The sequence below is a fragment of the Mobula birostris genome, chromosome 11, assembly GCF_030028105.1.
Source record: "Mobula birostris isolate sMobBir1 chromosome 11, sMobBir1.hap1, whole genome shotgun sequence".
Taxonomy (NCBI): Eukaryota; Metazoa; Chordata; class Chondrichthyes; order Myliobatiformes; family Myliobatidae; genus Mobula; species Mobula birostris.
The window spans coordinates 114,770,258-114,796,173 of record NC_092380.1 but is presented as its reverse complement, the minus strand read 5'-3'; the positions used below and the strand labels follow the sequence as shown (position 1 = coordinate 114,796,173).

The 25,916-nt window shown below is 45.9% G+C and overlaps 1 protein-coding gene across 1 annotated transcript in view; it reads right to left on the bottom strand.

Annotated features, from left to right (window-relative positions):
* Positions 1-25,456, bottom strand: part of lyve1a (lymphatic vessel endothelial hyaluronic receptor 1a) — a 43,821-nt gene extending 18,365 nt beyond the window's left edge. Inside the window, exons 1-2 of the mRNA XM_072272910.1 lie at positions 25,264-25,456; positions 1,113-1,281 (exon numbers count right to left, since the gene is read on the bottom strand). Coding sequence (XP_072129011.1) covers positions 1,113-1,281; positions 25,264-25,345 — 251 coding nt within the window. The 5' untranslated portion in view covers positions 25,346-25,456. The remainder of the gene's footprint in view (positions 1-1,112; positions 1,282-25,263) is intronic.
* Positions 25,457-25,916: the final 460 nt, after the last annotated feature.

Here is a 25,916-nt window from a genome sequence, read left to right as displayed (position 1 = left end):
ATTAATGGTAAGACTCTTGGCAGTGTAGAGGATGGGAGGGATCTTGGGGTCCAAGTCCATAGGATACTCAAAACTGCTGTGCAGGTTGGCTGTGTGGTTAAGAAGGCATATGTATATTGGCCTTATGTTACAGCTATATAGGACCCTGGTCAGACCCCACTTGGAATCCCGTGCCAGTCAAAATAAACTCAACAAGATTAAACAGAAAGTTTAAGGGCTTAATGACTCATAAGACGTCAATTAGCAAATCCAGGTACACAGGCCCACAGGGCTGATGACATTACTGGCGAAGAGGGAATCTGATAGGGGAGGAGAGTGGACCATGAGAGAAAGAGAAGGAGGAGGGGCACCAGTGGAAGATGATGGATAGCTGAGGAGAAGTTAAGGGGTGAGAGATCAGGGTGGGAAATTTGGAGGACTGGGGAGGAGAGTCCACTGCTTTCCTTGACAGCATTACTGAGACTGTCTGTTATCCCAGATAAAATACTGGAGAAACTCAGCAGGCAAGGCAGCTTCTATGGAAAACAGTACAGTGTTTCTCATGTTTCTGTTTATCCCAGATTATCCAATCAAAATTCCCTGCTTTTTCAGGATTGATTGAGATACAGTGTGGAACAGGCCCTTTGAGCTGGGCCACCCAGCAATCCCCCGATTTAATCCGAGCCTAATCATGGGACAATTTACAATGGCCAACTAACCTACCAATTGGTACATCTTTGGACTGTGGGGAGGAACTGGGGAGAACGTACAAACTCCTTACAGGCAGCAGTGGGAATTGACCCCCTGTCGCTGGCACTGAAAAGGGTTGTGCTAACCACTACACTACCACGCCACTCCAGGTGGATCCCCTTCCTCTCCCAGGGATAAGGTTTTTGGAGCTTCTGTTGGCGTTTCTAAAGCTCCGGGTTTTTAAAAAGATGGTATTGCTAGTCCCGTGTCCAACACTCCTTCCTCAGCCAGGCTTGGCACAATCCATGGTGGAGTCTACAGATTACTTAAATGTTGTGAATTGTCTTATTGCCCAGGTTATGTCAGTGCACAGAGAATCCAATGTGCCTGTTAGCCTGCATCCCATTGCCCAAGACTCTCCGGTGCAAGGAGACTGCACTTACCTGCACTTTTCAAATCCCTGCAAATATGCTTGTTCTACCTGGTCCTTTGTCGCCAGCACTGTGTCGAAGAGTTGGCAAGCTCTCCTTGCTTGTTGCAGGTTCAGATTGTAATCATTCCTCAGGCTGATGTGGAAAACACCCGAGGTTCGGCAGTCACTGTAACTAAGATCTGCAACGGGAGACGAGTGTCATAGGTAAATCTGGATCTGTCCCAAGACACACACGTACCAATCCAAACTGGGGAGTTGTGCACTCCCAGGAGTTTCAAACTCCTAGGAGCATACGTCTTGCGTAACCTCTTATAGTCCCAGAACGCATGCTACACGATCAGGAAATCTTACCATCATCTCTGCTCTCTGGGAGACTGAAGAGAGCTGGACTATGCACATTCATACTCAGGTCATTCTACAGATGTACAGTCCAGAGCAACCCGACAAACTGCGTCACTGTGTGGTACCAGACCACTCTGTGGCAGACAAGAAGGCTCTACAGCAGGTAGTCAGAACTGCCCAAAGCACCACCAACACCTCCTACCCACCACTGAGGACATATACAGTGCCTATGAAAAGTATTCACCCCCCCTTGAAAGTTCTCATGTTTTATTGTTTTACAACATTGAATCATAATGGATTTAATATGACTTTTTTGACACTGATCTTTTGGGTCAGAGTGAAAACTGATCTCTACAAAGTGATCTAAATTAATTACAAATATAAAACACAAATAATTGATTGCATAAGTATTCACCCCCTTCGCCTTTAAAATGACACACCAAATCATCACTGGTGCAGCCAATTGGTTTTAGAAGTCACATATTTAGTAAAATGGAGATCATCTGTGTGCAGTTAAGGTGTTTCAATTGATTGTCATAAAAATACATCTGTTTCCGGAAGGTCCAACTGCTGGTGAGCCAGTATCCTGGCAAAAACTACACCATGAAGACAAAAGGACACTCCAAGCAACTCCACGAAAATGTTATTGAAAAGCATGTCAGGAGATGGATACAGGAAAACTTCCAAGTCACCTGAATATCCCTTTGAGAACACAAAATGGAAAGAATATGGCACAGGTGTAAACCTGCCCAGAGCAGGCCGTCCTCAAAAACTGAGTGACCGTGCAAGAAGCGGACTAGTGAGGGAGGCCACCAAGTGACCTATGATATCTCTGGAGGAGTTAAAGCTTCAGAGAACACTGAGGCTGTCTACAAGAAAGGTCACAGCCATCTCTATTTCCTGAGGAGACTGAGGTCCTTTAACATCTGCCGGACAATGCTGAGGATGTTCTACGGGTCTGTGGTGGCCAGTGCGATCATGTTTGCTGTTGTGTGCTGGGGCAGCAGGCTGAGGGTAGCAGACACCAACAGAATCAACAAACTCATTCGTAAGGCCAGTGATGTTGTGGGGATGGAACTGGACTCTCTGACGGTGGTGTCTGAAAAGAGGATGCTGTCCAAGTTGCATGCCATCTTGGTCAATGTTCCCCATCCACTACATAATGTACTGGGTGGGCACAGGAGTACATTCAGCCAGAGACTCATTCCACCGAGATGCAGCACAGAGCGCCATAGGAAGTCATTCCTGCCTGTGGCCATCAAACTTTACAACTCCTCCCTTGGAGGGTCAGACACCCTGAGCCGATAGGCCGGTCCTGGACTTATTTCCTGGCATAATTTACATATTACTATTTAACTATTTATGGCTTTATTAATATTTATTATTTATGGTGCAACTGTAACAAAACCAATTTCCCCCGTGATCAATAAAGTAAGACTATGACTATGACTATGACTGAGATGGGAGAGACTGGGCATACAACTACTGTTGCCCAGGTGCTCCACCAGTCACAGCTTTATGGGATAGTGGCAAAGAGAAAGCCACTGTCAAAAAAAACTCACGTGAAATCTTGGTTCGAGTTTGCCAGAAGGCATGTGGGAGACTCTGAAGTCAGCTAGTAGAGGTTCTATGGTCTGATGAAACCAAAATTGAGCTTTCTGGCCATCAGACTAAATGCTATGTTTGGCATAAGCCAAACCCTGTACATGATCAAAAACACACCATCCCTACTGTGGGATGCTTCTCTATAGCAGGCCCTGGAAGGCTTGTGCAGGTAGAGGGTAAAGTGAATACTGCAGCATACAGGGAAATCCTAGAGGAAAACCTGATGCAGTCTGCAAGAGAACTGCGACTTGGGAGAAGATTTGTTTTCCAGCAAGACAATGACCCCAAACAAAAAGCCAAAGCTGCAGAGGAATGGCTTAAAAACAACAAAGTTAGTGTCCTGGAGTGGCCAAGTCAGAGTCCAGACCACAATCCAATTGAGAATTTGTAACTAAACTTGAAAAGGACTGTTCACTCATGATCCCCATGCAATCTGACAGAGCTTGAGCAGTTTTGTAAAGAAGAATGGGGGAAAATTACTGTGTCCAGATGTGCAAACCCGATAGAGACCGATCCACACAAACTCAAGGCTGTAATTGCTGCCAAAGGTACATCTACTAAATACTGACTCGAAGGGTGCGAGTAATTATGCAATCAGTTGTTGTGTTTAATAATTGTAATAAATTTAGATCAATTAGTAGAAATTTGTTTTCACTTTTCTGTTGATCAGTGTCAAAAAAGTTAAATTAAATCCATTGTGATTCAATGTTGTAAAACAATAAAACATGAAAACTTCCAAAGGGGGAGAATACTTCTTATATGCACTGTATACAGAAAGGTGCCAGAAAAGGGCTAGTGACATCGTGAAGGATCCCACCCACCCTGCTCGTGGACTCTTTGTCCCACTCCCATCAGGGAGGAGGTCACTTGGCATCCACACCAGGACCACCAGACTCAAAAACAGTTACCTCCCCAAGCAGTAAGGCTGATTGACACCTCCACCCACTAACCCACCCTCCACACCCCCAAACACTGCTACTTTATCATTTCCTGTCAGAGTCACCTTACGTACAGACACTCCTGTGCCCAGCATCACTTTATGGACAGACAATCAGTCTATGTATGTGTGTGTGTATATATATATATATATAGTGTGCTTTGTGCTGCATTGTATCCAGAGTTACAATTATTTTGTTCTCCTTTACACTTGTGTACTGGAAATGACATTAAACAATCCGAATCTAAAGATGAACTCTTGATCGTCCAATCTACCTCATCGTGTACCTTGCACTTTCTTGAAGTTCAATGTAAGAAGAAAGAATATTCTCTATTGTCGGGATGAAGATACCTCCACAAATCAATCAAAAAAGAATTAATGAATGACGCGGATTGATTTGGAAGTTGCTGATCGGTTGAGCTCTTATCAATCATAGGATTTAAACAACAATTAAAATCTCCACCCATTATGAGCATATATTCATTGAAGTCAGGCAGTAAAGTGAATACCTTTTTTAAAAAAGAAGGATCATCTAAGTTAGGACCATACAAATTAACCAAAACAACTTTTCTATTACAGATTGTTCCTTTAACAATTAAAAATCTACCATTAGAATCTGATTCAATATCCTCTTGAATAAATATATTAGGTTTAATGAAAATAGACACGCCTTTTGTTTTACTCTGAGAAGTAGAGTGGAATTGCAAACCATTCCACCATCTAAAAAATCTATTTTGATCTCCCACCCTGATATGTGTCTCTTGAGCAAATATTATATCAGTTTGGAATCTGTTAATAATTTTAAAATTTTAAATTATATTATAATCGATCCCCGCTTCTTGCCTAGTGTTAAAACCTGTGAATATGACGCTATTGCTATATCTGATCATGCGCCTCTGAGTTCGTCTTTTGAATTTGATGATGTCACTCTTGCCCACCCACCATGGCGCATGTCTCAGACATTTTTGCAAAACTCTGACTTTGTCACTTTCATTGAAACCCAGATAAAAGAATTTTTCCTTTTTAATGATATAGGGGGTATGTCTAAATTAGTTATATGGGATATATTTAAAGCATTTTTACGCGGTCAGATTATTTCTTATTCAGCTAAACTTAAAAAACAAACTAAAGCAAAATTAAATAGAATTTCAAAACAAATTAAAGATTTAGATAATATTTATGCAATTTCCCCCAATACTGATTTATTTAAACAAAGGTTGGAACTTCACTCACAATATAACCTATTATTAACTCATCCCATTGAAGGTTATTTGCTTAAGTTAAAGAGCCAATTTTATATGTTTGGAGATAAAAATAATAAACTGTTCGCACCTCAATTAAAAATGGCTGCAGCCAAAAGGCAAATCATGAAAATTCTTAGGAAAGATGGTACCTTGGCTCAGGAATATGAGGAAATTTATAAGATTTTTCAAGACTTTTATGCTGAGCTGTATAAATCTCAATGTCCGTTAGATTCCTCTAAAATGAATGCTTTTTTACGAAAGATTGTTTTTCCTAAAATCTTGGCTGAGGATCAAAAAACTCTTGATGCTCAAATCACTGAAGCCGAAATTCATAAAGCTATTTTTTCAATGCAATCTGGTAAGTCCCCAGGACCTGATGGCTATCCCGTAGAATTTTATAAAAAATTTGGAAAGTTGCTTTCTCCGTATATGTTGGAAATGTTTAAGGACTCTTTTGTGAAAGGTGACTTACCCCCTCTACTTTTTTTGAGGCCTCTATTTCTTCAATTCTTAAAAAAGATAAAGATCCCACTGACTGTGCTTCATATAGACCTATTTCATTACTGAATGTTGACACTAAGATTTTGTCAAAGATAATGGCCAATCGGTTGGAGAATATTTTGGGTAAAATTATTTGTAAAGATCAAACAGGCTTTATAAAGGGTTGCTATTCCTTTTCAAATGTTGGGAGACTATTTAACATTATATATTTGTCCTCTTTTAAAACTCCACAATGTGTTGTATCTTTGGATGCTGAAAAAGCGTTCGACCGAGTCGAATGGAAATATTTTTTCAATGTTTTAGAGAAATTTGGCTTTGGTGTTTATTTTAATAATTGGATTAAAATGATATATAAAACTCCTATTGCTACTGTTGTTACTAACAATTGTAGGTCTCCTTTTTTTCAGCTTTCACAGGGGACAAGGCAAGGCTGTCCATTAAGTCCTTTGTTGTTTAATTTAATATTAGAACCCCTTGCTATTGCTCTTCGTGAGGCTAAAAATATCCATGGGATACTTGTGAATGAGACCATGCATAAGGTCTCTCTTTATGCTGATGATTCATTGGTTTATATATCTAACCCTGACGAATCCATTCCTGCCCTGTTAAAATTATTTAATGAATTCGGAGGTTTCTCAGGATATAAAATTAATTTTAGTAAAAGTGAATTGTTTCCTTTAAATGATTCTGTTTCTATATATGATAATACTCCCTTTAAAGTTTCAGACTCTTTTAGATATTTAGGTATTGTAATTACTAAAAAATATAAGGATCTTTATAAAGCTAATTTTGTTCCTTTAGTAGACTCTATGAAGTATTTATTTAGTAGATGGAGTCCACTTACATTCTCACTTGTTGGTCGTATTCATATAGTTAAAATGACGATTCTACCGAAATTTTTATATTTATTTCAGAATATTCCTGTTTCTTTGACTAGGAAGTTTTTTGATCGGATTGATTCTATTATTTTATCTTTTATTTGGAATAATAAAAGACCAAGAATTAGTAAATGTCATTTACAAAAATTGAAAAAGGATGGTGGTCTCGCTTTGCCTAATCTAAGAATGTATTATTAGGCTGTTAATCTGCGATATATGCCTTTTTGGTTATACTGGGTTGATAAGAGTGATTGGCCAATTTGGGTAGACCTGGAACTAAAATTTGTAAAACAGTTTTATTTAACCTTGTTATTGGGGGCTCCTTTACCTGTGCAATTAGGTAAAGTTGTTAATTTAAACTTATATCCTGTGATTAAGTATTCTTTACAAATTTGGCTCCAGTTCCGCAATTTTTTTAATCTTAAAAAATTTAAACTTTGTAGTTTAATTTACCGAAATTACTTTTTTAAGCCTTCTTTGAGTGATCCAATTTTTCTACTTTGGAAAAATAAAGGTATTAATTCTTTTTTGGATTTATTTAAAGAAGATAGATTGATGTTCTTTGAACAATTAATTGATAAATATTCTCTTTCATACTCACACTTTCTGCAATACCTTCAAGCTAGACATTTTTTACAAAATTATTTAAGTAATTTCCCTTACATATTGGAGGCTGACCTGTTAGATACTATTATGAGTATGAATCCTTTGATTAAGGGTTCTATTGGAAGAATTTATAATTTATTATTACAATGGGATAAGTGTCCTTTGTCTAAGATTAAACAGGATTGGGAAAAGGAACTTAATTTGACTTCTATGATGCAGGATTGGATGCGGATATTGAAGTCGGTTAACTCTTCTTCAATTTGTTCTAGCCATTCATTGATTCAATTTAAAATTGTACATTGTTATCATTTGACAAAGGAGAGACTTTCTAAAATCTTTCCTAATGCTGATAGTCATTGTGATAGATGTAAAACTGAGATAGCTACACTGACACATATGTTTTGGTCTTATTCTATATTGGAGCAGTTCTGGAAGTCGGTTTTCTCAACAATTTCTAAAGCACTTAAAATTAATTTACAACCTAATAAATTAACTGTGCTTTGTGGAATAGTTCCTCAAAATACTCATGGTATCTCTGTGTCTGACCAACATGTTATTGCATTTGTTACATTGATAGCTAGGAGGGCCATTATGTCGAAGTGGAAGGATACATCAGCTCCCACTTTGTCACAATGGTTCTCTCAAGTGATGCTATGTCTTAGTTTGGAGAAAATTAGAAGTCGAACCTTTGAACCTTTATTTGATTTTGAGAAAAGATGGGGCTCATTTGCTCGTTATTATCATTTGAGTTAATTGATATAATTTTTCCATGATCTAATTGTAAATTTTTTTAGTATATTTTTTTTTCCTTGCTGGTGGTTTGATGTTTATTTTTAGAAGCTTTTTGTATGACGCATGGCTCCGGGGTTGTACACCTAATGGGTTCTCTTTTTTTTTCCCTCACTTTTCTGCTCAGTAGGTTTTTTTCTGTTATCACAAAATTTTGTTTCCAATCTTTAAGATGATGGTTTTTTTTGAGGCATTGTAAGTATTGTTACTTCAATGTACTCATGTTATTTTTCCTATATATACAATAAAAAGATTTGAAAAGAAAAAAAAAGAAAGTTCAATGTAAATGATCAAAGTACATACATGTCACCACATACAACCCTGAGATTAATTTTAGAGTTACAGAGTCATAAAGAAGCACAGTCCTTCTGCCCTTCTCATGCGTGCTGAAACCAGCTAAACTGCTTACCCCCCTCGATCTGCTCCAGCCCATACACCTCCACACCCCCGCATCCATATACCTACGCAACTGGGGGAAGGGGGGAGAGGGAAAAATAATAATACATTTTTTAAAAAGTAAAAATAAAATATCATACACACAAGAGATTCTGCAGATGTTGGAAATCCAGATCAAATCAACCATTCAGGCAGCATCTATCCAATTGAATAAACAGTTGGCATATTTCAGGTCGGAACCCTTCATCAAGACTGGAAAGGAAGGGAAGATGGGGGGAGGGTGAGGAATACAAGCAGGGGGGTGATAATGAGACCAGGTTGGGTGGGGAGCATGATGTAAGAAGCTGGGAGGCGACTGGTAAAGAGCTGGAGAAGAAGGAATCTGATAGGAGGGAAGAGTAGACCATGGAAGAAAGGTAAGGAGGAAGGACACCGGAGGGAGGTGGTGGGCAGGTAAGGAGAAGAGAAGAAGTGAGAGGGCAGCCAGAATAGGAAATGGAAAAAGAGAGAATGGGAGAGGAAGAAATTAGTGGAAGTTAGAGAAATAATTTTTCACGTCCTCAGGAGGCTTTCCAGACAGGATATGAAGCGTTGCTTCCCTAACCAAGTGCTGCCTCATTGTGGCTGTGGAAGAGACCCTGGGCCAGCATGTCAGAATGGGAATGGGGATGGCAATTAAAGAGGGCTGCCACTGGAAAATCCCACCTGTTGTGGTAAATGCAGCGAAGGTGCTCGACAAAAGCCCGATGTAGATGAGGCTGCACCAGGAGCACTGGATAGGGTTAGTGACCACGAATGAGCATAAGGTGAAGTGTTGCCTCATCTGGATGGACTGTTTGGGACCCTGAGTGGAGGAGAGGGAGGGGCTGTAGCACTTCTTACACTTGCCAGGAGGAAGAATGGACAAGGGATTCATGGAGGGAGTGATCTCTGCAGAAAGCGGAGAGCTGAGGGTGGGAGTGGGGGAGAAGGCAGGCGTATTTGGTGGTGGGGTCGCATTGAAGATGCAAGTTACAGGGAATGATGCTCTGAATACGGATGCTCGTGGGTCAGTAGGTAAGGGCAAGGGAAACTGGTGACAGGGTGAACGTCCAGGGTGATGCGGGTGGGGGCAGCATCAATGGTGGAGGAGGGGAAACCACATTATTTGAAGGAGGAAGTAATTTCTACTGTCCTGGAAAGGAAGGGCTCATCCCGAGGGCAGATGTAGAGGAGATAGAGGAACTGAGAAAAGGGAATGGCAGTTTTATAAGGGACAGGGTGAGAAAAGATGAAGTCATCTGTGGGAATTGGTAGACTTACAAAAAGATGTCATCAGACAGTTTGTCCCCAGAGATGGAGACCAAGAGATCGAGAAAGGGGAGGGAGGTGTCAGAAATGGACCAGGTGAAGTTAAGGGCAGGGTAGATGTTGGAGGCAAAGTTGATGAAATTGATGGGCTCTGCATGGGTGCATGAACCAGCACCACTGCAGTCATCAATATAACGCAGAAAGAAATGGGGAGCACTACCAGTGAAGGCTTGGAGCATGGACTGTTCAACACTGCTGACAAAAAATCAGGCATAGTCCAGGTGGGTGCCCATGGCTTTGGATAAGGTGGGAGGAGCAGGAACAGAAATCGTTTATTGTGAGTACCAGATGGAGGAGGGTGGTGCTGGAGGGGAACTGGATAGATCCGTTGTCAAAAAGAAGTAGAGAGCTTTAAGGTCTTCTTGGTAGAGGATGGAAGTGTATTGGGACTGACGTCCACAGTGAAAATGAAGTAATCAGGGCCAGGGAACTGAAAGTTGTTGAAGAGTTCAAGAGCATTTGAACCAAAGGGGACAAATGCCATTCCCTTTTTTCAGTTCCACCATCTCCACCACATCTGCTCTCAGGCTGAGGCTTTCCCATCCAAAACATCTGAGATGTATTCCTTCTTCAAAGAACAGGGCTTCCCTTCCTCCAAAATTGATGCTTCCCTCAGCTGTATCTCCTTCATTTCCCAAACATCTGCGCTCACCCCACGTTCCCACTGCAATAACAGGTATAGAGTCTCCCTTGTCCTCAGCTACCACCCCACGGGCATTTGTATCCAGTACATCCTTCTCTGCAACTTCCTCCATCCTTAACGTGATCCTACCACCAAACATATCTTTACCTCCCCCACCACTCTTTGCTTTCTTTGTAACTGCATAATTTTTCATAAATTCTACAGTATTTCTTTATTTTTCCTGTAAATGTCTGCAAGAAAATAAATCTCAAGGTTGTATCTGGAAACATATGCGAACTTTGATGACAAATTTACACCGAGCGACCACTTTACTAGGTACACCTGCAAATATTTAATCAACCAATCATGTACCAACAACTCAATGCATAAAAGCATGCAGATGTGGTCGAGGGTCAGGTGCTGTTCAGGCCAAGCATCAGAATGGGAAACAAATGTGTTCCAAGTGACTTTGACCATGGATTGTTTGTTGGTGCCAGAGAAGACACTTTGAGTATCTGAGAAACTGCTGATCTCCTGGGTTGTTTGTCAGTCTTTATTCATGGAGAGTTTCTCATAAATTATATCGTATTGGATTTCTTTATTTTTCTGTAAATGTCTGCGAGAAAGTGAACCTGAAAGTTATATGAGGTGGTATATATGTACTTTGAAAATAAATTTACTTTGACTGTTGAGCTTCCTTTCGGGCTGAAACATCATCTATTTCCATAGACGCTGCCTGACCTGCCGAGTTCCTCCAGCATTTTGTGTGTGTTGCTCTGGATTTCCAGCGTCTGCAAAATCTCTTGTGTTTACCCGTTATCTCACACATCCTTGGAGATTAAAGAAACAATGGGGAGAGAGGAAGTGAATTTGTGTGTTTTTTCTCTTGTGGGTTCATGTGCAGTCCATTGTATGAGCACTAGTTTACCAATCATTTCCCTTGGTTACCATTCTGATATCATTAAGCTGTCTAAAAATATCACTCAGCCTCTGGGTTAATTCCCCTTTTCTTTTCTTTGGTTGCTACAGAATCGATATGCCTCATCCTTGGGTAATACCCTCCTCGAGGTCTGTTTGAACCACTTAGGGTGACGGTGACTCAGTCTCACTGTTCTTCCTCTTTGAATTTACCACATTCCTTTCTCTTTCAACCGCCCAACTAGTCACCAACATGTACAAAATCCTGCTTCAGGAGGTAGCCATTCAGCCCATCTGAGCTCTGCTGATTCTTTGGAAGAGACTGCCAGTTACTGAATTGTACGTGCAAGCCGTCAGCCTGTTGAATTTATGCTGACTCTGAGGTTGTGCAATTAGTGGATACTCTCCCTCACCTTCAACCCTCCCTCACTCCATCCCCAGACTCTCACCTTCTCCCTCATTCCCACTCTCCCCCTCTCCTGTTGTGCATCTATCATGACAGGACACTTCAAGCTCCAAGCGTATCTTGCTTCCATGCTCCCTCACATTGCGTGTTGTTTTGTCCCAGACTGATGACATCATCACAAGTGTCAAACTCCATGAACTGACCTTACCATTTCAATACGTGACATCTCTCCTTTCCTAAGAAATGAGCTTCGATGTTTTAGAACACATTCAAATCAGATTTAACCATTTCAATTCAACACATGTTCTCTGATATGCACGTCTGTAACCAACACATTTTCTGTTTTAACATAATGATAACTCTGGAACTGAAAACTTCATTTTCAACTTACAACAGTTTTCATTATTTCAAAACGCACAATTTAAAGCTTCTTCAATAAAAAATTGTTAAATTCAGAGGTTGTTTTCCAACCCTTTGAGCTCTCCCTACTGGTTTCTCTTTGCTTTCAATGTCTGCCAATGGCTTTTGCTCACTGTGAACCTGAGCTTGTCCATAACTGTTCATCATATTGTCCTTCTGTTCCAGTACCTCATTGTCAAACCCTTGAGTATCCTTCTGTTTGTCAGAAGTTTCTTGCGTTGAACTTTTTATTTACATGTGTGGTGTTCCTTGGAGATTGGTACTCCATTTGGAGACTCAAGTACCATTTGATTTCCCGTTTTCCTCACCACCCTGTGTGGTGCTGTGTTGAAAAGTGTGGTGAATTTGTCCACGTTTTCTTGCTGGATAAGCACAGTGTCCCCAACTTTTACAGTAGACTCCTGTGCTCCTCTGGGATTGTCTGCACACAGCTTGTACTGCCCTTTCAGTTCTGCATCCCGACCTCGTACTCCCAGTTCTGCTGTGTGTATTTCCTTGAAGTCTGGTAACTTCCCCCTCATTTTGCGATGGTAGGGAGTTTTAGCAGGACTTTTCCCTGTAGTGGCATGTTCCACACATCTGTACAGTCACAGACTTTCTCAGTTCACATTTCCAGTCAAATCCTTCTGCCTGAGCAATACTAATCCTTTTCAACAGTGATGCACTTCACTATTTGCCTGAGCCGACTTTGGCATTGTTTTCAGGTGTTTGATTTCATTACCCTCACAACAGTCCTTGATCTGTTCAGATCTAAATTGGGGTCCATTATCTGATTTGATAGATAAGGCAGTCCATGTCTGCTGGAAATGTTCTGTAAACTGTCAATAACTCTTCTCTGCAGTTGTAGAAGTCAGAATGTCATATTTGTAAAATTGGCTGTTGTAATCAACTACTACTAGAATGGAATGGTCGTTGGTAAGGGTCCAAGCAAATCACAGCTACCTCCTGCCAAGGACCGTCCGGTAATGGTGAGAGTTTTAGTGGTTCTGGAGGGTCGGGTCTAGATACAGTTGGACAGCCGTGACAAGATTTCCAGTATCTTTCAGCTGCTTTATCCATACCAGGCCACCAAACCTTGGACTGAGATGCTGTTCTGTACCAACTGTTCCCACGTGTCCTTCATGAGCTGGAGTGAGTGCTCGTGTGTGCAAGGCTTTAGGTAACACAGTCCATGCCCTCTGAGGATAAGGTGACCCACTACACACGGCCCATTTGCAATGGGCGCTTACGCCTACAGTTCTCAAAGTGCCAATTCATGATGGCTTTACGCACTTCCTGCAGCTTGGATCCGTGGCCCAGGCTCCCTCATCTCCCATCCAACAGAGTGATCAGCAGCACTGGGGCTCCACAGGGGACTGTCTTGTCTCCCTTTCTCTTCACCATTTACACCTCGGACTTCAACTACTGCACAGAGTCTTGTCATCTTCACAAGTTTTCGGATGACTCTGCCATTGTCGGATGCATCAGCGAGGGAGATGAGGCTGAGTACAGGGCTACGGTAGGAAACTTTGTCACATGATGTGAGCAGAATTATCTGCAGCTTAATGTGAAAAAGACTAAGGAGCTGGTGGTAGACCTGAGGAGAGCTAAGGTACCGGTGACCCCTGTTTCCATCCAGGGGGTCAGTGTGGACATGGTGGAGGATTACAAATACCTGGGGATACGAATTGACAATAAACTGGACTGGTCAAAGAACACTGAGGCTGTCTACAAGAAGGGTCAGAGCCGTCTGAGGTCCTTTAACATCTGCCGGACGATGCTGAGGATGTTCTACGAGTCTGTGGCGGCCAGTGCTATCATGTTTGCTGTTGTGTGCTGGGGCAGCAGGCTGAGGGTAGCAGACACCAACAGAATCAACAAACTCATTCGTTAGGCCAGTGATGTTGTAGGGATGGAACTGGACTCTCTCACGGTGGTGTCTGAAAAGAGGATGCTGTCTAAGTTGCATGCCATCTTAGACAATGTCTCCCATCCACTACATAATGTACTGGGTGGGCACAGGAGTACATTCAGCCAGAGACTCATTCCACCGGGATGCAGCACAGAGCATCATAGGAAGTCATTCCTGCCTGTGGCCATCAAACTTTACAACTCCTCCCTTGGAGGGTCAGACACCCTGAGCCAATAGGCTGGTCCTGGACTTATTTCCTGGCATAATTTACATATTACTATCTAATTATTTATGGTTTTATGACTATTTAATTATTTATGGTGCAACTGTAACGAAAGCCAATTTCCCCCGGGATCAATAAAGTATGACTATGACTATTTGTCAGGACTTGAGGTGAAGCCTCACACCTACGAACCTGACGTACTCCTCGGAATATGTCCATGGGGTGCCTGGGGAGGCAGGGACATGGGCTGTCCAGACTTTTATAGAAGTGAGGAGTGTAGCAAAGGGTGAAGAATTGGGAGACAAGTTTCCCGTAGCTGAGGGTGGAGACTTTAAAATCAAGTTGCTCTCTTTTCTGCAAAGTGAGGGGAAGGAGTTGTCTGATATGAAAGGTCCTTCAGCTGGTGACTTAAATTCTGAGTTCATTTTGGCGATAACATCACTGGTTGACAAATGCAGAGTTATATCTGCGGGGAGCCAAAGTTATTGTAGGCTGGGAGTGTTCTCTGGGGTCAAGCCCAGACCCGACGGGATGAAGAATATGAGGCTTGGGCTGAGTGGAGGTCTCAGTTACTGGATGAATTATAATGTGAAAAATCTGAGACTGGTAGAGAGCTTAAGGGGCCCGGTGGCTGATATAGTGAGGTCCCTCAAGGCAGAAAATCCATTAGCCACGTCAGCTAATTATCTGAAAGCTCTGGAAGATGCCTTTAACACCGCTGGAAGTGCAGCCGATCGTAGGATGAGGTTTAGGCACACATTTCAGGAGGAAGGAGAGAAGTTGTCTGCCTACATTTTCAGTCTGGAGAAGCTGCTGCTCCGTTTGTACCACAAAAGGGGCATTCAACAGTCTGAGAGGAATTGTTTGAGGATGGAGCAAGCTGTGAAGGGCAGGCTGTCACATGACGTGATTGCTCTACATATTCGAATGACCCACAGGATGCCCCCTCCTCCATCTTTTACCGAGTTACTCAGAGAAGTTAGAGGGGTGGAAAACGCGGTGGGGGAGCAGGGCAAAGTCCTCGGTAGCAGCCTCTGTTACTAAAGCAACCCCTGACGCCACACAAAAGGGGTTTTGCAGGATGTCGCGAAAGATCTGAGGGCCAAGGTATCTCAGAGATATTGGCTGGTGCTGCCACCAAGCGTGACAAGGCTGACAGGAAGCTGGCCCCACTGGTAGGCCATACCAAGGCAAGGGCTGCTACCGAGCGGGGTCCCTTGACCAGAGAAGTGACCGGTATTTTCTGTTACAACTGTGGAGAAGATGGACATTTCAAGCGGGAGTATGAAGGACAGGAAAATCTTTGGAAAGTAAAACAGCAGTTAATCAAATAGAGAAGAAAAGGGGTAAAAACTACAGAGGGACCCAGTAAAGGAATGGGCTGGCATTTCAGAGTATACATTCCTATCAGTGTACCAAGGGAAGAACTGAAGTACAAAACACTATTCCTTTAGGTTTAGTGGGACCAAGCTCTGTCGTATCCGAACGGATTGAAGGTGTTTATGCTACAGCCGTATGTGACACAGGTTCTCAAGTTACTTTGCTTTATAGATCCTTTTACAATCGGTATTTGACGCATTTACCATTGATGCCACTCAGTGCTTTTGAGATTCAGGGGCTCAGTACTGAAGAGTACCCATACAATGGTTACTTGTTGCTGAAGCTGGAGTTTTCAGAAGCAGATGCTGGAGTGACTGAGACTATTGACACACCAGTGTTGGTCTACCCGGATCCGGTTACAAAGGGTGGAGCTTCCATTCTTGTGGGAACAAACACTGCCATTGTGAGAAGGCTCATGGGAGCATGCAAGAAGAGAAATGGACAAAATTTTCTGAAAACCTTGTCCATCCACCCTGTGTTCAGAGCTGCTTCTGAGAAGCTACGAGTTCCTCCTAAGCAGGATGACGAGCAGAAACGGGGAACTGGCTAAACTACACCCTGTCTAAACTTGTTATGTTTCATCCTGGAGGAGTAGCTGAAGTGACAGGAACCCCAGAATTTGACAGAATGGAAAAGAACATTAACTGAGAAGATGTTGGGACATGAAGATGTGTTTTCTACTGATGAATCCGATGTTGGTTACTCCAGGAGTACTTGCCATACTATTAGAGTGACTGAGGACACCCCTTTCCGAGAGAGGTCTTGCCGGTTAGCACCAGCAGAGGTTGAAGATGTTTGGCAGCACCTACTTAAACTGAAAGAAGTTAAGTTCAGTCACGGAGTAGGGGAACCTGAGCCACTGGCAGACACGGTGATGGACAGGGGAAGACACCCCCTGGTAGACAGGAAGGGTCACAAGGGGTAGTTGAAGCTGGAGGAGCAGAAGATGAAATAAAGAGGTTCAAAGAGTCAGGAAACCACCAGATAGGCTGGCCTATGGCACACTGGGGGAACAGAGTGTTGTGTCTATCCCTCCCCACCCCCCAAGTTAGTTCTAGCTGGTGATAGCCCCATTTCACATCTAGTTTGCCAAACACCATGGCTCCATTCATACCCTGTAGCATCTCATCTACAGTTGAAGTTGCTTCATTTGCCCCTCTCAGGTCTAGGCACATTCTGAAGTCCTTGTCGGGTTCTTGTAAAATTAATACTGGGTTAACCCAAGGAGTTGGGCCTTCAACTTTCTCAATAATATCCATTTTATTAGCTGTTCAATGTTTTTCTCAACAGCCTCCTTTAAGTTGTACAGATTCACACCACCTACACAAAAAGTAATTATTTCAGATGACTCAGTCTCACTAACAACACATGCAAATTCCTTCTGTTCGTCCTCAACATTGTTCACTTTTTGTGTCCCTAATCCTTTTGTCCGGCACAGTTTTGCAAAGCGGTCCTTTCTTGTGCATTTTCTGTGCATCTGTCCACGAGCTGGGCACTGCCCAGGTGATCTGAGTTTCCACATCTGTAGCACAGAGTGTGAGAGAACTGCTGAACCGTCTCACCTTGTTTTTGGGCAAGCTGATGAAAATGCTGCCAGCCAAACGTAGTGTTAACCTGGGCAATGGAGTAAGCATTCAGCACATCCACCGCTGCTGTGTAATCTGTGACTTTTCTGTGTTTGGTAACGTTGAGAATATGTCCTGCACATCAGGTCCTGTAAAGTGTACGAGTAGTACTCTCCGTCTCTGTTTTGTATTATCTGCTGTGTCATCACCCACTATCAGTCGATGTGAAGTTCAAATGAGTTGGGCCGCTATGTCCGTCTCGGACCGAGCGTTGCTGGCTCCGTAAAACATTGGAAGTGGTGGATCCCAGATTTCTCCTTTCTCATCAACTAACGTTAAACTTACTTTCAAACTCCGTATCCTCGTTGTCACTGTTGTGTATTTATAACCTATCTTAGTACTTAATTAGATGGTGCATATATCACGACTCGACACTCTGTGCTCTGACGACTTTATTTCTCATTCTCGCTTCCATGATCCCTCACATCACGTGTTGCTCTGTCGCAGACTGATGACATCATCACCATACCTGATAAGTGATGAACTATATTACCATTTCAATACATGACACCTCCCTCTCTTCCTCTCTCTCACCCCTTTCCTTCACCTTCCCCTCTCCCTAGCATTCTCCCTCTTCCTCACTTCTCAACCTTCCTCACCGCTGCCTCACCTTCACCCTCGCCCCCTCCCTCTCCCTTTTGCCAAACCTGATGCTGCTGTTTAGCTAGTCAGTCACATTCTTCTCTTTTCTCTCTCTCTCTGCACTGAAAACTATCCCCCTTCTACCTTCCTCCAGTTCCCACTCTCCTTAACTCTGCTTCCATTCATCACAGACAGTGATGACAGGGGATCAGGCCTGGCCTAGCTGGTCCATGCTGATCAAGATGCCCCATCTGAATCACTCCCATTTGCCCATAACCTTCCAAACCTTTCTAATCCATGTGCCTGCCCAACTGTCCAAAGTTGTCAATGTACCTGCCTCAACCAGGACCAGCGATTGGGTAGAAGATAGCACCCAGAGAGGTTTGGTTGCATGTCAAAAAGGCAGTGAGTGTGACTGGGGCTTTGACAGGGACCCGGGGATTTTCTAGTAAGGTGACTGATGGTGCAGGGCCTGACCTCCCCCCACACCGTATCACCGATCTGAAGGGATAAAATGCATCTATGCATGGTGACTGATGGTAGGTTCAGGAACAGTTATGATCGAAATACTCCGCAGGTCAGGTCAGGCAGCATCAACATACCAGGTCCAGACCCTGCCTCGGGATTTAGTTAGAGATGCAGTGTGGGACGGGGCCTTCTAGTCCTTACAGACACACCTGTTTAACCCTAGCCTAATCACAGGACAATTTACAATGACCAATTAACCCACCAACCGGTACGTCTTTGGACTTTCGGAGGAAACCGGAGCACCCGGAGCAAACCCACATGCACGAGGGAACAAACTCACTAACAGAGGATGCCGGAATTGAACTCTGAACCCCAGTGCTCCAAGCTGCAATGGTGGTGGCGCTCACCACTTCGCTACTCTGGCACCAGTGTTCACCTCCCTCTTGGAAAATGACTAAAGATGCTAGTGGTTGGGGCTGGAGGCTGTTGCTGAGACAGGTGTGTGGCCACATAGAGAGTAAAGGCTTTTAATTTGGTTCACTGACGCCCCGTCCAGCTGTCCATCCTGTGCCCAAGGGGAGTCAGTCTACCACAATTATACGAAGTGTGAGAGGCTGCAGCCCCTGTCTGAGTGTCTGAAGGGGCTTCTGCTCAGGTTCTGGTTACACTTCAGCCCCGCACTCCTCACATAGGGGCACCCAGTACAGTGGGGGGGGGGGTCATTTAGGGGATCTATTGGAGGGCTCGCTTCTGGGCCTGGCCGAGATGGTCATTCACAAGTCCAGGAGGCAGGCTGACAAGGGCCGACTGCCCGCCCCTCTTCTGGGCCTGGCCGAGATGGTCATTCACAAGTCCAGGAGGCAGGCTGACAAGGGCCGACTGCCCGCCCCTCTTCTGGGCCTGGCCGAGATGGTCATTCACAAGTCCAGGAGGCAGGCTGACAAGGGCCGACTGCCCGCCCCTCTTCTGGGCCTGGCCGAGATGGTCATTCACAAGTCCAGGAGGCAGGCTGACAAGGGCCGACTGCCCGCCCCTCTTCTGGGCCTGGCCGAGATGGTCATTCACAAGTCCAGGAGGCAGGCTGACAAGGGCCGACTGCCCGCCCCTCTTCTGGGCCTGGCCGAGATGGTCATTCACAAGTCCAGGAGGCAGGCTGACAAGGGCCGACTGCCCGCCCCTCTTCTGGGCCTGGCCGAGATGGTCATTCACAAGTCCAGGAGGCAGGCTGACAAGGGCCGACTGCCCGCCCCTCTTCTGGGCCTGGCCGAGATGGTCATTCACAAGTCCAGGAGGCAGGCTGACAAGGGCCGACTGCCCGCCCCTCTTCTGGGCCTGGCCGAGATGGTCATTCACAAGTCCAGGAGGCAGGCTGACAAGGGCCGACTGCCCGCCCCTCTTCTGGGCCTGGCCGAGATGGTCATTCACAAGTCCAGGAGGCAGGCTGACAAGGGCCGACTGCCCGCCCCTCTTCTGGGCCTGGCCGAGATGGTCATTCACAAGTCCAGGAGGCAGGCTGACAAGGGCCGACTGCCCGCCCCTCTTCTGGGCCTGGCCGAGATGGTCATTCACAAGTCCAGGAGGCAGGCTGACAAGGGCCGACTGCCCGCCCCTCTTCTGGGCCTGGCCGAGATGGTCATTCACAAGTCCAGGAGGCAGGCTGACAAGGGCCGACTGCCCGCCCCTCTTCTGGGCCTGGCCGAGATGGTCATTCACAAGTCCAGGAGGCAGGCTGACAAGGGCCGACTGCCCGCCCCTCTTCTGGGCCTGGCCGAGATGGTCATTCACAAGTCCAGGAGGCAGGCTGACAAGGGCCGACTGCCCGCCCCTCTTCTGGGCCTGGCCGAGATGGTCATTCACAAGTCCAGGAGGCAGGCTGACAAGGGCCGACTGCCCGCCCCTCTTCTGGGCCTGGCCGAGATGGTCATTCACAAGTCCAGGAGGCAGGCTGACAAGGGCCGACTGCCCGCCCCTCTTCTGGGCCTGGCCGAGATGGTCATTCACAAGTCCAGGAGGCAGGCTGACAAGGGCCGACTGCCCGCCCCTCTTCTGGGCCTGGCCGAGATGGTCATTCACAAGTCCAGGAGGCAGGCTGACAAGGGCCGACTGCCCGCCCCTCTTCTGGGGATAGCTTTGTACCCGAGTGGCCTTGGAGAGGGAGCAAGCGGTCACAATGGGTACAGTGGGGGATTTCTGGGAGTGGTTGGCTCCCCACCGGGGGAACTGACTGTTTTATTGACAGTAACACACATCAAAGTTGCTGGTGAACGCAGCAGGCCAGGCAGCATCTGTAGGAACAGGTACAGTCGACGTTTCGGGCCGAGACGTTCCTGACGAAGGGTCTCGGCCCGAAACGTCGACTGTACCTCTTCCTAGAGATGCTGCCTGGCCTGCTGCGTTCACCAGCAACTTTGATGTATGTTGCTTGAATTTCCAGCATCTGCAGAATTCCTGTTGTTTGTGTTTTATTGACAGTAATCATATTTGCATTTGTTCACTGTATAAATACTTGATGTTCGTATTTCGTGTGAATAAACTTTTGTACTTTTTGTAAGCAAAAAGATTACCTGTATATATTTGGGAGAACAGTGTGGCTGGGTGACAGGAGAGCGTGGGTGAGGTCAGGGCAGGATTAGCGAATTTGCAGCAGACTCCAACTTTCTGTCTGACACAAACTTATAAATAAACCAGAGGTTTTGGTAGAGGTTATGATCTCCAGTTTATCAGCAGGTGACATCTCTAACCACAGCAATATTTTCCTCAGAACAGTGAACTGCTAGATGACAGAGCCACAGAAGATGAAGTAAGTGTCAATGTTCTAAGGAGGTGAGAGAGGCTGTACAAACTGAATGTAGTTCACTCCATCACTCTCAGGAAGTGAGAGTTATTGCTCACCCCTATTTACCCAGAAATGGGGCTGCTCGCTGGGCCTGGTTAGAGGGCAGCTAAGCACCTACACTTTGATCGAGGCAAGAGCAACAAATCTCTCCTCGGGGAGATTAGTGACCTCAAGGCTTCCCTGACAATCCTGCAGTTTGGAGTTTGTAACGGGGAGTTGGTTTTCAAATTCCAAACTGAATTCTGCTTTCTTGGTTACCGTGGAGGCTTTGACTCAGGCCTGCAGGTCACCAGTCAGTAAAAGTTCAAAGTAAATGTATTATCAAAGTACCTGTCACCTTATACAACCCTGAGATTCATTTTCTTGCAGGCATACTCAGCAACTTCACAGAATAGTAACCACAACAGAACCAATGAAGATCTGTACCAACCCAGCATTTAATCGGCGTGTAAAAGACAACGAACTGTGCAAACAGAAAATAATAATAATAAATAAGCAATAAATAACAAGAACATGAGATGAGGAGTCCTTGAAAGTGAGCTCGTAGGTTGTGGGAACAGTTCAGTGATGTTCAGTAAGGTACAAAAGGACGCATTTCACAATTTGTTTCCAGAGAGGTGACAAACAAAACAAATAAACAAACTATTTGCCAAGGCAGCTGGGTAGTGAATTGCAACAGTCACAACAGGCTGGAGGAACTCAGCAGGTCGGGCAGCATCCGTGGAAAAGATGGGTCGATGTTTCAGGCCGGAACCCTTCGTCAGGACTGTAGAGGGAAGGGGCAGAGGCCCTATAAAGAAGGTAGGGGGAGGGTGGGAAGGAGAAGGCTGGTAGGTTCCAGGTGAAAAACCAGTAAGGGGAAAGATAAAGGGCTGGGGGAGGGGAAGCACGGAGGTGATAGGCAGGAAAGGGGAAGAAGGAATAGGGGAAAACACAATGGGTAGTAGAAGGAGGCAGAACCATGAGGGAGGTGATAGGCAGTTGGGGGAGGGGGCAGAGTGACATAGGAATAGAGGATTGGAGGGAGAGGGAATTACCGGAAGTTGGAGAATTCTATGTTCATACCAAGGCCTGGAGACTACCTAGATGGTATATGAGGTGTTGCTCCTCCAACCTGAGTTTAGCCTCATCATGGCAGTACAGGAGGCCATGTATGGACATATCTGAATGGGAGTGGGAAGCAGAGTTGAAGTGAGTGGCTACTGGGAGATCCTGTCCGTTGTGGCGGTCGGAGTGGAGGTGCTCGACGAAGTGATCCCCCAGTCTGCGTCGGGTCTCACCGATGTGGAGGAGGCCGCACCGGATGCAATAGATGACCCCAACAGACTCACAAGTGAAGTATTTAGTGAATTGCAAACAGGGTCAACCACTGTGTGAAGAGCATCCCTGTTCAGTCCCTTCACACACCACCAAGAGCTCACCCACCCACACTGTCCATTGACTCCAACATCTCACCTCCACCCCGACCCCTCCCCCTCTGTCACCCCTCCCCCCTCTGTCACCCCCTCCACCCCTCCCCCTTCTGTCACCCCTCCAGCCCCTCTCTGCCTCTGACCCCTCCCCCTCTCTGTCACCCCTCCGGCCCCTCCCCCCTCTGTCACCCCTGCGGCCCCTCTCTGCCTCCGACCCCTCCCCCTCTCTGTCACCCCCTCCACCCCTCCGGCCCCTCTCTGTCACCCCTCCGGCCCCTCCCCCCTCTGTCACCCCCTCCCCCCTCTGTCACCCCCTCCCCGCCTCCGACCCCTCCACCCCTCCCCGTCTCTCCCTGTCCGGCACCGCGGGTAACCTCCTTCCTGAAGTCTCCGGCACACCCTCCACCTGCCCGGTCGCCAGGCTCTGCAGTTCCTCCCTCAGCCTCCCGGGCTCCTGTCTTTTCTTTACAGCACGGTACCGGCTTTGGGCCCAACGAGCTGGCGGCGCTTAATTACACCCTCCTACCCACCGGAGGGTGTGAGGACACCGGGGCACCGGCAGGAAATCCACGCAGTCACATGGAACCTCCTTGCAGGCGGCAGCGGGAATTGAACTCGTGTTCAGAATTACTGGCCTATGTCGTGAAATTTGTTTTGTGGCAGCAGTACATTGCGATACATAACAATAAAAACTATAAATTACAGTGAGAAAAATATATAGTACATACATTAAATAAATAGTGCAAAAAGATAGCAAACATAAAGAAAGTGAGGTAGTGTTGGGGTTCAAGCAACACACACAAAATGCTGGTGAACGCAGCAGGCCAGGCAGCATCTCCAGGAAGAGGTTTCAGGCCGAGACCCTTGGTCAGGACTCTGTCGGGGTTCAGTGTCCATTCAGAAATCGGATGGCAGAGGGGAGGAATCTGTTCCTGAATCGCTGAGTGTGGGCTCCTGGCTCCTGTGCCTCCTCCCCGATGGAAGCGATGGGAAGAGGGAATGCCGTGGGTGACGGGGTTCCCCAGTGATAGATGCCGCCTTTCTAGCGCTAACAGTGTGACGCTCACCGCTACGATCTCTCCGACTGTCTGCACACGCAGCCCGGGGGTCACTCCCGCTGTGAGCAGATGGACATTCTGCCAGGTAGTTACAAATGGTTGTAACCGCGCCCCACCCTAATATGGAAATATGGCCCCGTTTCTTCACCGTCACTGGGTCCAATCTGGAATTCCCCCAGAGCCCCGTGACAGCCCCTTCCGCAACGAAATGCAGCGGCTCCGGGCTGGGCGTGACTCACCCCCACCTCCTCAAGGGGCAGTTGGTGAGTGTGGTAAATGCCGGCCTTGCGGGCGTTGTTCACACGCCGAGAAAGAATAGAAATACTGCAGTTGGAAAAACGTTTCACGAAAAACGCTGCAGGACCAGCGTTGCTGTGGGACATCAAGGCAAAGGGATGAGCGTTCCTGATCCTTTCAAACTGAGAACTGCACGGAATTACTGTAGTCTATTCGGCCCAGCGGGATCCCGGCTGTTCGCCACTCCCGCAACATATCGTCTCTGACGTACCGTTAACGCCCCCTCTCCTCTCTGTTCCACTCTGCTACCCTTCCCCTCCCCTCCTCTCCCCAATTCTCCTGCAAGCTGCGAATTAACCGAGTCAAAGCCGGAGGGCTCACTGCCGGACCTGGCACCCACAGCAGCCGCGGTCGGCATTGAACAGGGGAGGGGGGCTGACGGGCGCAGGTGCTTTCCCGCTGCCGTTCTCTGCTGTGGCATTCTGCACATCTGTTCATGCAGCCTCCTCCTTCCCCTCAGCCATGCTCGCTGCCGAAAGCGATGCACGGTTTCAGTGCATTTTCTCTCTCCCTCACCGAGAACCGCCGTCTGCAGAGAATCGTTAAGCTGCAGTCACATCAACCCCTGCGTGGGAGCAGCGCCGAGTCCGGGTGTATCACACTGTCTCAACTCCCTCGGAGTCCCCCTTCGAGGTCATGTTCCCTGACTTTCGCCTTCCGCAATTTTAATTATTCTTGACTTTGACTTTGATAGCTTAATTTTTAAACTCAATGTTAAAGGTGTCACCAAAGACTGGCAAATTTCTATAGAGCATTCTAACTGGTTGCATCACCGCCTGGGGTGGAGAAACCACTGCACAGGATCGGAAAACACTGCAGAAAGTTGTAAACTCAGCCAGCTCCATCACGGGCACCAGCCTCCCCAGAATCCAGGAGACTTCACAAGGAGATGGCTTTAAGGTCATTAAGGACCCATCACCCAGAACATGCCCTCTTCTCATTGCTACCTTCAGAGAGGAGGTACAGGAGACTGAAGACAGACACTCAACGTTTCAGGAACAGCTTCTTCCCCTCCGCCATCAGATTTCTGAACATTTCCAAACTATTTTGTTTACTTTTTGCACAAATGTTTGAAATATTTCTTTTTGTAATTTACAGTATATTTTGCCTCTTGCTCTGTTCTGCTGCCACAAAACAGCAAATGAACAACATTTGTCGGTGATAATAAACACGATTCTGATTCTAAAGATTAGCTTTATTTGACAGATGTACACCAAAATATTCCAGCTGGAAGCAGACCGAATAACTTCAATGAATATCTGTTTTCAAAAGAATTAAAATAAATCTACTCTGGTCAAACAACAACACCGCGTTTCCTTCTTGAGTGATAAACTCTTCAAACCTTTAACTGCTTCATTGGAACCACTTGACTTACCTTGAACATTAAGAGGAGTTTGAGGATGCACTATCAAAGCCTGGCTGAGGGCAATGGCTGAGATCAGTGCCCACCCTGCCATCGTGCAGTCTCCACGCAAACCTTGCTGCGAGAGGTCACGGTGGGGAACCAGCGCTCAGGGCTGAGGGTAACTGTATGAAATGGAGCCGGGGTAAACCCAACCGCTTTAACCTCGGCGTCACGCCCTATGGAGTGGTGGGCGGGGGCAGGGGCGGGTGGGGGGGAGGAAACAGGAAGTCACACTAGCTCAAGTATCCAAGGCAGTTTCAATAGCGCAAGTTTAGTGATAAGGTGTTCCACTTCAGAATCTCACACACTCAGGAAGATTAGCATTTATTTGGAGAAAAGAAAAGACCATAACAGATAGGAGCCGAATTTCAAAGTATTTTACAAAGTAAAATTATTATCAAGGTACATGTATGTCACCATATACAACCCTGAGATTGATTTTCTTGAGGGCATTCACAGTACACAATAGAATCAATGAACAACCACACCCAACAAGACAGATTGACAACCACAACCAGCGAATCTGCACATGCTGGAAATCCAGAGTGACACACACTAAATGCTGGAGGAACTCAGCAGGCCAGGCAGCATCTATGGAAAAGAGTAAACAGTGGACGTTTCAG